The following is a 12,208-nucleotide window of genomic DNA, read 5'->3' as shown; positions in this document are numbered from 1 at the left end:
TTTTTTTATCAAATTTAAATTTGATAAAAAGAAAGAGTAAAAGTTGAACACGCTCTGCTGTCCCAAATTTTGGTGGATGCGCTGGTTCCTTCTATGTCCTAGGTTATCTCTCGGTGTAGGGAAGCAAGAACTCTGTAATGAGTTTCAGGTAGAGACCAATAAACATTTTGCAATTTTATACACACACACACACACGCATATATATATATATATATATATTGATTCGTTTAGCAATATTTTTTTATTAGAAATTATTATATTTGATTGATTATAATCTTGTCATCGTATTTAGCAAAATTCCCTCAGAAACCGTAATTCTCAGTATGTCTCTTCAGCCCTTGTCGTTTACTTTCCGCTTGTAACTGCCAAAAAAACATAGAAAAAAAGGGGAGGGAGGGGGAAGCAGAGATTTGGTACCAAATTAAAAATGGATAAATTTTAAAGATCTCCTTGAGGTTTGGAAAAAATACAGTAATTTTCACAAATTTGGTATAATTAATTACACTATGTTTCCTTAAAATTTTAATTCATATAGTTCTTGGCTGCCTTTTATCATAAATTTGTTAGTTGTATGAATAAAAAAATGACTTGTCGTTTCTTTTACATTGAAATATATGTTTTACGTGTTTGGTTGTGAATTCAAAACGTGATTCTACATGTGAACTCCTGCTTCACGTTTGGATAGGATGTTCAAAAGTTGATTCAGCGTGTTAATTCAAATTAGATTTTGAAAATCCGTTTGGCAGCTTGTATCTCCATTTTCAACATTTCTGAAAAGCTTCCATGTCCTTCTCCTCCATCGTCTCTGTTTTACGTGAACCTCATCTGTATCAAACCTTGGGGATGACCGGGCAGTAGACCTTGGGGATGACCGGCCGGTTGTCCTCATCTCTGAAGATGAACTGGCATCAATTATTTTATAGAAATGTGAGGTTCAAAAGGTTCAGAAAGGTGAGATTTTATTCAGATTTTCTATCAATTATTTTAGAAAAAAATTAAAAACATATTTTACAAGATGTTTGTACAGGCGTAAAAAATAAATTAATAGAAAAATTAATTGACACAAAATAATTAACATAGGTTTATTTTAAAATGACAAAATTATTTGAAAAAAAAAATTATTCAAAAAAAAGATTTGAAAAAAAATTAATTGACAAAAAAATGGTATTTTTAATGTCAGTATTTTAAAAATAGTTTGGTTATTATTGTTGATAAAAAATATGGATATCGATAGAAAAATTAATTGGCAGAAAAAAATTGACATCGGTTTATTTTAAAATGAAAAAATTATTTCGAAACAACAATTATTCAAAAAAATTACTAAAAAAAAATAATTGACAAAAAAAATCAATTTTTAATTTCAGTATTTTAAAAATAGTTTGGTTATTATTGTTGATAAAAAATATGGATATCGATATATGAGTTGTGTGTTTGATGATAAATTATTAGTTGAATTAAGTTTTGAAAATTATTTTCAAAACACATCACCAAACAAATTTTCACCTTTCACATGTCTCATCAAACTTTTAAAACTTAATTCAAAATACATCTTCAAAACACAATTCAACACTCTATTTAAAAATCATAACCAAACAAATTTTCTACACTCAAATTATAATTCTACAACTCACAAACTCAAAATACAACTCATACTCTCAAATCACATTTACAAAACACAACCAAACGTTTTTTTATTTTTTTACACATTTTTATTAAGAAAAATTAAAAAATTATTAAAATAGCCGGTTGAAACGAGGCGATGGCGACTATTTTAGCCGAACGTTGTTCTCCAAAAAGGCCATTGTATGGAGAAAGAAAATTGTGTGGGAATAGAAGCTACCAATTGTCACCTAAAGTGTAACGAAAATACTAGCAATTGTATTTCTTCCTTGCTTGCGGCTCCTGTTCTCGGAGGAGTCCTCGTCGGGTCTCCATCGACCGTCGGAGAAGAAAAAGAAGAATCCACAAAATGCTTGGAATTTCATACGGAGAACTCTTCCTTTTACTTGGAGCCACTGCTGCTCTCATCGGTACTCCTCTCTCTCTCACACACACACACACATATATATATATATATACACGTATATACAAAATTATGAAATGTTTGAACCGAATTAGGGTTTTGATTGATTATTAGGTCCGAAGGATCTCCCAATTATAGCCAGAACCGCCGGCAAGTTAGCTGGCCGTGCCATCGGATACGTTCAATTGGCTCGCGGCCAATTCGATACTATCATGCACCAAACTCAAGCTCGCCAGGTCTCTCTCTCTTTCTCTCTCTCCCAATTATGGTATCCATTAACTGCAGAATTAGTATTGTTCTTTGTTTGTTTGTTTCATTAATTAGATGTTACAAATGTTTTTTTGGTGCAAAATATTGGAACAATGGTGCCCTCTAACTCTCTCTTGGTTTTTAACTTCCAGGTGCACAAAGAACTGCAAGATACAATTGCTCAACTAGAAGCCATACGTCATGAAATTCGAACCGTCTCTTTCATGATTCCTGGTCCATTGACTCGGAGGCTAGTGGACAATCTTGACCAAACATCTGCTGCTAGTGGTATCCTATTTGTTTGAGATCTTTAAATTTCTAAATTGAATGGCTATGTTTTTCTCATGTGAATTTGGGACAATTGATTATTCTTTTTATGGGTTTCAGGTAATAATGAACCTGAAAAACCTGACACAGCGAACAGATCAACCACCCCAGACGCTAAGGTTTTATTAAGCAGAATCACCATTCATTGCATATTACATTCTTTTCATGTAGAATTTTCTTATTCCAATAATGATTTAACTTCTTTTACTATTATTATTATTTGTTTTCTCCCAGAATTATAGCTCAACAAACTCGGGATTTTCTGATATGCACAGCCAAGCAACAACTTATGCGAAATTGGCTGAATCAACAGCTATAAACTCTGAGTCAGTGGAAAGTAATGAAGTTATTAATGAGCTAACTGATGAATCTGGTATTATGGTTCTTCCCGTATCTGCCAAAAGCACCGGATTACTGCCAGATCGCAAGGGTACTAACCTTCTATTAGATTTAGCATCACATGTTTTTGTCTTACCACGTTGCCTCTTGGTTAGTTTAGTTTAACTGTTAGTCATAGTTTAGTTAGTTTCTGTCTTGTTTAACCAGGGATTCTTAAAATAGGATATTTCATAAATTTTTATGTGTTAGATATCTGAATTTATGAAATTGTGTGTCTCGTAATTGAAGCAATTCATGCTTGCGATTGTTTCTATAAGTGATGTATCGAAAAATCTAGAAAGAGATCAAGTAGGGCTCATATTTTGTCATTTTTTAAGGTGTTGGACCATTTTGAAGTCTCCTTTTTTTCTTTTTCTTTTTCTTTTTTTCCCGTTTAAACGAGCTAAAATATTCTTTGACGAGTAGCAGCACTTTAATGTCTCCTTTAAGCTGGAAATGTGACATCACATGAAAGTTTGGTACTTAGAGGATTTTTGATGGATGGAAAATTTATAGTGTTTAGAAAGCTACTAGACCTTTAGATGAGTGAAGCAACACTGCATGATACTCTAAATCTCAAGGGATGCTGCAATTTGGGACAAATTGGGAAGCCTTTGTAGAAGTGAGTTGATTACGCCTCTTAAAATTTTGACTTGAGAAAAATATAAAGTAGCATTCACCCCAATTTCAACTTGAAGCTATTTTACAAGTTCAACAATTTTTACACTGAAGGAAAAGTAGTCCTGCTCCCTGTAAAGCCACCCAATCACTATCCATATTGAGTTAGACGTTTGAACCAACTATGTGGTGGCACCAAACACGTGTTCTAAATTTCCACAGAATATATAGTTTTGTGGGAGTTTACTTAATTCATTACTCTGCAACTTGTAACTCGTGCTATTTCTTTCTTGTTCATCAAATATCACTGTTTTACAAAACCAATAAACACTTGTATCATTTGACCATAATTAGTTTTTAGTTTGAGAGACAATTTATTTGATATTATTGTCCAGCGCATAAGAATAAAAAGGATCAATCAACTATCACTCATCAGCAAATATTGATATTATAGTCCATTAACGAAAACCACCTGAGAAGAAGTTTGCAATTTCTTACGAATAATTGACAAGATTTGGATCCTCACCACCTCATTGAAAGCTTGTTTATGTTAGAGTGATAATACCTCTGGAAATGTTTCCATATTCATCTAGTAGGGTATGCACAAGGAATGTTGAATTTCTGAAGATAAAAATACCCTGAAGTCTCCCAAATTATTCATGGAAAATAGGAGATGTTCTTGCTGAAATGAATTTGAGCCTCAAGACCCCTAATCCCCAACAAAAAAAATCAAAAAGAAGGTTGATACAACAGCAAAGCATGCATACAATTGTGTGGAGCCTGCAAGCGGGAAGAAATTGAACATCACAAACACAACTAAATTTACGCGTGTAGTAGTGGCCTTCGTCTCTTGAGGATATATGAAGAGGTCACCGTCTCTAGGCATGATGCTACATATTAAACCACAAATAGAATCCGCTGAAACTCAATGTGGCCAAATGGCGACAAGATCTCCAATTTACCATCTGCATTGCATTCTCTACTGTACTGTTCTAATCTTACAGTGCCAGACATCTCTGAAGTTAACTCGATTCAGTAACTCCATAGCCTGTCCTGTAAAGGTTGGGGAAGTTTAGTTTCCTAGATTATGACACCATCCTTGGACTTATACGTCTTTGGTTATCTGGAAACTGGACATGGGAAATGCTTCAAGACAAGTCCTCCAGTCTTTCAAGTAGAATGAAGGTTATTATCCAGTGTTGGTCCTGCCAGTGCATGGTGCTGAGAAGGGTGGACCTAGTCTTCTGCATTATTTGCACGAAGTGACTGCCTTCAGACTTGAATCCATGTTCTCATGCTTGGAAACTCAAATGTTAATGCTTCCATCAAAGTAATTTCTTGATCCTCTCAAATAGAAGGGGAGTAACTTACTAAGGAATTAAAAAAGTAGTATAGGGAAATTACATCAAATTCTGTAAGAAGTAGTCATCAAATTCTGTAAGTAGTAGTTCAGGAATTGGCTGGGCTCGTGTGCCTTAGTTACATATGGCATTACAGTAGCGTACAATCTATGCTGCAATAGTAATGAGACTTTCATGATTCTACAGTATGTCATACCTTAATACATTTGCAGTATTTGTTTCAGTAATTGCTTGTTTGCATGATCAGTGTCTGTATGTGCATATGTTATTTATACATCAGGTAACTTATATACATATGGATGGATTTTTTTATGCATGGTACATGTGCTTGCATTTTTGCATTCACATTGTTGTACAGAGAAATAACCTGTTACTTTGGTGTCAGATAATGCCGAAGGGTCTGACATTATGTTGGAAGCGATCTTGGAAGCAGAAGTGGCACGTAACGCGAAAGATTTTTTTGCGCAGCACCAAAATCAAATAAAATGTCAATAGAAAGGTATTTTGTTTTATAGCATATTCACTAGTCCCATTTGTTTGGAGTCTTTGGACTGTAAGCATTTGCAAATGGAATCCGTAACTCAACATGTCTGCGATGAATTTCTAAAACCTTTGGGAAGGGCTGTGTATGACAGTTCTGCTTCATCAGGAAAGCTAATAAACATATGCTAAAAGAATAATTCTACTTTATGGTATAAAATCTGCCGAAGAAAAAGAAAAAAAAAAAGAGGGAAAATGGATTGATTTAGTAAAAGTTACCCGGTACTTTCTTTTTTGTTATTAGCTGTGTGTTTATGATTTACAGCAACTTGTCTTTTCATTATTTATTGCATTTGGGCTTTCCATCACTCTAATGGAAAATGTTGTTGCTAACAGAAATGACATTATGCAAAAAAAATTGGCATTCAAGCTCCCACACATTTCTTCTGCAGTGAATTGGAATTGACGAAGCCTGTAAGTGAAGGTTGCAAATTTCAGTCCTTGGATTAGAATGGAAATGATCATTAAAATTTGTTAAGCATGAGTCGGATGGGTATGACTAGATCCATTCACTGCACATCTATGATTTTATAGGTAACTGACATACATTATCAAACAGGCTGCTACTGACAATTGAGATTAAAAGATGGTTTTGTTGGCTTTCTTTTCAAACTTCTGGTGGAACCCTGTTGTACAGAGTTGTGTTGACATGGTTTGTTTTTTTTGATAAAAACATTGCTCATGGCTAATGAATGAATCCTTTGTGATTTCAACACATGAAAAAGAATATGAACTTGTTGCGATCCCACATCGGAACAAAAGGGGCTTGGCCTTCTGAATATAATGCCTCTTGGGCACCTTCTCTTTACGAGCCGGATTTCAAATGTGAGTTCCACACAAGGAGTTTGTATGAGAACTTTCTAGCCTCTGGCCTTCTAGGATTGGATGGATGTTGAGTTTTTGATGACTAGGTTTGCTACATATGGTAAACTTTTATTTTTTATTTTTATCTATTTTTTAGCCAATTTTCTAAGGGTGAGTAGCCTGTGGTGTTGAGTTTGATGATTAGGTTTGCCAGATGGCACGCTTTTGTTTATTGTACTTTATTTATGTAACGCCCTCAAAATAATAACATTAAACCCATCAAATAGGACATGCATTTACATTTAAACTAACCGCATTCCTTTATTCATTCGAATTCCATTACAAAAGTATTACATGTTAACATCATAACAAAATGCCGTACGGGCTTACAGCTTTCCAAGTTAACACTTGGTTACAACAAAAGAGTACTAACTCGATTACACACTAAGCCCTGGGCTTGAAGTTACATGTAATACGTCAAAAGTTAAGCGACAAAAGTATGTCCGCCACTAGCCTCCCAGCTAAGTCCTTGGGGGTGGCATGCTTCCTGCACCTGAAAATGATATTCCCATATAGGGTGAGCCACAGCCCAGTAGAAATACACTAAACCAACCATGGACAATGACTAAAATATTAGCAATTGATAGATGGTCAACACTGATACAATCACATAAATCACAAATTTATGTCATACAACTTATGAGTCTAAGTTACCTTTCATTTTCCCTTTTTCAACAGATAAGCATGCTAGCTCTATCGTCATTTCCACAGATATGTACAAAAACTATATCTCACATTCAGATAAGCATGAAAGCTATATCCACATTCTCAACAGATATGTATAACAACAATATCCACAGATAAGCATACAAGCTGTATCCACACTTCACAAAGATAAGCATATGAGCTCTATCTTTACTTCTCTAGACAAGCATATGAGCTGTGTCTACGGAGTTCATCCCCTATCTCCTCCCAATACCTATCCGGTTTAGAGGTACATCCCCTATCTTCCCCTAAACCGCGGAGTACATCCCTATCTCCTCCTCTACACATAACGTATATAAACACATTGGTTCTATATACAATCACACAATACATACAATTAATGTATTCTATCAACCGTCAAGTTCCATGACACATTCCATTGATTAGTTTCCGTTTACCTAATCATCATGCATTGTCTACAACAATCTCGACTATCCTCCATCGATAGCCCAAAGCAGTTATTTCTAAAAACAGAAAATAAATGCACAAATGGATATTCAATCAACATTTCATTTCCTCATTTCTCACCAATTAATTATCCCAATTAATTAAACAATGTAATTAGGCCATTTTCCATAATTACCATTTCAACCCTTTGGTCCCATTTTCATCAATGATTCAACAATCATTCCATTTTTCTATGCCAAACATGCATCTAGGTTTATTATGAATTAAACCCCAACTTTTGTAAAATTACACAAAAGCCCAAAACTTTTCCAAAATTACCAAACCAAGCCCAACATCTCAAATACCAAAATTTAAAGACAAAACCCATAGAGAGGAGTAGGTTATCCCTACCTCAAATTCGGAGTCCCAAAGGAGAAGACGACGAAACCCAACGTGCTCCAAAACCCGTGATTTTCAGATTAAAATGTAGCCCTCGACGATCAACAACTTTTTTGTAAAGGCCAAAGGTGAGCAAATCACTCCTACTAGATCAAAACCTAGAGAGAAGGTAGTATCTAGAGAGAGAGACTCAACAATGGTGTTTTTGGAAAAGTAAGAGAGAGAAGAGAAAGTGAAAAAGTGATTTGAAGAGTCAAAAATTCGGAACTTTAACCCAGGTCTCCGCTCGAGCGTAAAACACCCCGCTCGAGCGGCCACTCACAGACTTCCGCTCGAGCGGCCAACCTCCCGCTCGAGCGCAGAATGCACTCGCCCAGCACTTTTGCAGAACCAGGCCTCCGCTCGAGCTCCCAACCCTACGCTCGAGCGTACAACACTGCACAACAATTACTGAATGGGTGTATTCCCCGCTCGAGCGCCAAAACCTACGCTCGAGCGGACAGGCCAAAAATCTGGGCAACTAGTTTTGGTTTCTAAACTCAACCAACCTGAAACAAACCTGCCCAACACATCCCATAACTCGATATACAAGGTACAAAGGATGCAAACACGATAATAAACAACAACCAACATCCACGGACACATGTCCGGATCACTGTACAACAAGGGTAAACCCGGGATCGCTATAATTTATCTATTTTTGATTTCTCAATGCACTTCCAGCTTCTTGGTACCTTGAGAGGTGTAAGGAAGAGCTGTTAACCCCTTTTAGGATGTGAATTTAACAAAATTAAAGGCCCACTGGGCAACCAAAGAAAACTGAGAAAAGTAAAGTGATATTTACACGTACTTTCTAAATTATTGTCAAGTGTCTCTTTGATATCTTAAACTGAATTTTTAAATTATTTATATCGTAAAATCCCTTAATGATATTAACAGAGCACGTTTAATTAGCGAAATGTTTTATTTTATCCCCTTGAACTTTTAGGAAGTATCACTTCACCTACTGAATTATGTTTAGAGAAGTGATATTCATCACGGAGAAGGGTTGCAGAAAAATGAGATTCGCAAGAGGGAGGCTGGGTTGATAATGGCGGTTGGCAACAGTGAAGGGCTGAGAGTGGTGATAGTGAAATAAGTTTTCGAAAGATGGAGTAGAGTGGATGGATGACAGAAAGTTCTTTAAAAATTAAAAATGAGGATGTTATGCTACAAATCTAGAATTATATATTCACAATTTATTCAGAATTTACATGTGATTGAGATTTATTATATATATGAATCTCATTATACACTCATTCAATCTCCACCGTTGATCTTCTTTCTGGGTAAATTCTGAGTATCCATTTTTTGGATTCTCAGGCTAATCTTATTAGAATAAAGAGATGAATACTATTTTTTTTTGTTTTTTAACAACTTAAAGACATGTATGCAAAGTTTTGAAACCCAAATCACTAAAGTGAACTTGAAAAGAAGTTGGGGCAAGATTAGTAGTTCAATCATTGAACTGAATTGAAGTATAATGTCATAATTATATTTTAAATATATTAATAATTATGCATAATAAAATATATCTATTAAATTACAAAATGTATACTTTCATAATCAATTTATATTTATTTCAAGATTTGGATTGCTTTTACCCCATGGTCATGTAAAATGTGTTTCTATGTTCCCAAGTAATAGACCTCTGGATTGCTTTTACGAGGTATCGTGTGTACACATTTAAAATCAAAATTTATTTTGCGTTTAATTTGTTGAGTCTCTGCCCAACTTCTGGGGTTTATACTGCCACAAAATGGTCATTTTATTTGCTATGTAGTCACATAAATGCAGTCAGTGTTTCAATTCCACAATTTGTAACATATTAATTCAGGTCTCAAAATGGTCAATGTATACCCTGGATTTGAACTGATTCTTCATATAAGGGCTGGTAGCAGGATTTTGATGCTTTCTACAACTAATATACGCCGTTCCGGGCTCTGTGGTTGTCTGGTGATGTTTTAATTACTAAGAGTATTCTTATATACTTTTCCCATTGTTTCTGATGCAGGAACCATAAATCTGTAATGGTTATCAGACGTAATCAGGTTGTTGGTGGCATAACATACCGTCCTTATGTGAGGTAATGTGTACGTGTATGTGTGTTAGTCGGTTACTATTACTAGGACTAGGTATTCTACTTGTTTGTGCACTTCCTGCAGCTTCATGCTTGTAATTACTTGTCTTAAATTTTTTGGGTTAAAAAAAGAAGGGGAAATTACCCATCCATGGGAGGTGGGGCAAATATTTACAGACGGGTGGTAATCTTTGTGGAGTACAACTTTTGCTGTGTTCTTTTACACAGGAAAGAGTTTCATCCCCATGTATTTGTAATTACTTTGGTCAACTATCCTGATTTGTAATTGCCCCCCCCCAAAAAAAAAAAAAAAAGTCTGGTTGTTAGCTTTCTGTACCTGCTGACAGACAGCCTTCCATGGATGTATTTATCTATTTATTACTTAATTGTACTTACTCCTAGCCACTATAAATATGCTAATCATTCAATAAGTGAATTCTTGGTCCCATATAGCATATAGAGGTTGGGACAGAGGTTTGATCTCAATGGCACTAATTCAATTTCAAGCTGTGGTGGATTTGGGAGTCTGATTGTTATGTTGTCTGTTAATCTTTTATAACTAATATAGGAAGAAATGTAAAATATTTGGAATTCCTGTCAATATTCCTTAATTTGTTTTGTCCATATAAGATGCCTATTTTGCTTCTCCACTGACAGTCTTTTTATTGCTCTAGCCAAATGTTTGGGGAGATAGCATTTTGTGCAATCACAGCAGATGAACAAGTAAAAGGTTATGGCACGAGACTGATGAATCACTTAAAGCAGCATGCTCGTGACGTTGACAGGCTAACTCATTTTCTGACTTACGCTGACAATAATGCCGTTGGTTATTTCATTAAACAGGATTGGTCCTTTTTGTTCCCTTTTGGATTGTGGTTTTCATGTATATGGGGATTTCACTTGTTCAGTTCACGATCAATTTGAGAGGCACAAAAAAGTTGTTTTATAAGATTTTGTTTGTATATTCTCATTGTAAAGATGGTAAGATTAACCCTGCATGAAATTTGCTCTGTTAAAAAGATGAGAGGGAGTGTCTATCTACAAACTACTAGGAAGCCTGCCTTCGAAAGTAATTTGTGAATCCAAAGCATCACTGTCAGTTGACTGGGTTGGGCTATTAGATTGTCATAACTTTTTAACTATTCCATCCATGTTCAAATTGGACTCAGATCAATTTTTCTTCTCTTTGGTTTACTTATCAAAAAAAAAAAAAAAACTATTCTCTTGGGTTAAATGCTAGTCAGAAGGTTTAGAATGGCTGTGAAGTAGCACCTACTGCACTGTTAAAAGGAGAGGGTTTAAGTAATGAAGTATATTTCGGCATCTACTGAACTTGTGATTGAGGTGAGAGTGTCTGGTTCAAGTTGATGTTCTGCATGATTGGAGATATCTTGTGGGGTAAAATACTTGTCTTATTGTGCTTTTTGGCTTTTGTTTTGGAATCTAATTTGGATTCATAAGATTCCATTCTATTTTTGGCCCTGTATGAATCCAACTTTCTTTCCTTCTTGAGAATCCAAATGGGAGTTTGTTGGGTTAAAGTTTTTTTGACATGAACATCGACTCGGGATGCCTCCCTTTTATTGATGCTTTACTGTTAAAAGGAAGAAGCACAGAGGGAGCAATGAAGTAAGAAAAAAAAAATTTCCCCTACAATGTGAGTCAGAAGAATAATTCTTTATGTGGTTTTGTCATTTGTGAATAGAAGCATACTGATGCCCTGCATTAATATCCATGGGCAACAGCTAACTACTAGGAAAGTGGGTCAATCTTCTCAGTTTTAATAGTTCTGTATTATTTGTTTGCTAACCTTATTTGGTCGAGAATTTTTTATGTACACAGTCCTAAATAGAGGATTTCATTTAAATAATGTATCTACTTTGTGTATCAATTTGTAGGGCTTTACGAAAGAGATTCACTTAGAGAAAGAACGGTGGCATGGGTATGTTTTTCACAAAATTAAGGTTGATGTTGAAATTGTTGAGTTTGTTTTTGCATGAAGTAACTTTGGTAAGCCTTAATTAGATGTATTAAGCTTTTGAATAAAACGTAATGCTTTCACTCTTGAAACAAAGTGGAAAATGTTGATGCCCTATGAAGCACGGACACCTCTTCAGCAGCAACGTATGGGTGTCCGACACGTGTCGGACACGGACATGCGATGGACGCGTGTCGGACACTCTCTCTAACGCTTCTAGAGTTTTTTTTTTTATTTTTTTATTTTTCCAATCGGACACT

The 12,208-nt window shown here is 35.3% G+C and overlaps 1 protein-coding gene across 5 annotated transcripts; it reads left to right on the top strand.

Moving 5' to 3' along the window:
- Nucleotides 1-1,760: 1,760 nt before the first annotated feature.
- Nucleotides 1,761-11,087, top strand: LOC114282945 (uncharacterized). 5 transcript variants are annotated; one of them, XM_082899498.1, is made up of 9 exons: nt 1,761-2,030; nt 2,138-2,259; nt 2,425-2,560; nt 2,660-2,718; nt 2,834-3,029; nt 5,342-5,455; nt 5,833-5,910; nt 9,905-9,976; nt 10,645-11,087. In XM_082899498.1, exons 1-6 carry the CDS (start codon nt 1,970-1,972, stop codon nt 5,449-5,451), a joined length of 684 nt encoding a protein of 227 aa, XP_082755624.1. In that variant the 5' UTR covers nt 1,761-1,969; the 3' UTR covers nt 5,452-5,455; nt 5,833-5,910; nt 9,905-9,976; nt 10,645-11,087. The 5 variants fall into 5 exon arrangements, with proteins under 5 accessions (XP_082755624.1, XP_082755625.1, XP_082755626.1 ...); XM_082899499.1 differs by having other exon boundaries at nt 5,833-5,920; XM_082899500.1 differs by lacking the exon at nt 5,833-5,910.
- The last annotated feature ends 1,121 nt before the right edge of the window (nt 11,088-12,208 follow it).

Source organism: Camellia sinensis, chromosome 12, assembly GCF_055761805.1.
Source record: "Camellia sinensis isolate YWXY chromosome 12, ASM5576180v1, whole genome shotgun sequence".
Taxonomy (NCBI): Eukaryota; Viridiplantae; Streptophyta; class Magnoliopsida; order Ericales; family Theaceae; genus Camellia; species Camellia sinensis.
This window is presented reverse-complemented; position numbering and strand designations above follow the sequence as displayed.

Coding starts and splice junctions, on each gene's coding strand:
- LOC114282945 (XM_082899500.1), top strand. CDS start 1,970: ATGCTTGGAATTTCATACGGAGAACTCTTCCTTTTACTTGGAGCCACT. Junction 2,260..2,424: donor ACCAAACTCAAGCTCGCCAG/GTCTCTCTCTCT, acceptor TTTAACTTCCAG/GTGCACAAAGAACTGCAAGA. Junction 2,561..2,659: donor CCAAACATCTGCTGCTAGTG/GTATCCTATTTG, acceptor TATGGGTTTCAG/GTAATAATGAACCTGAAAAA.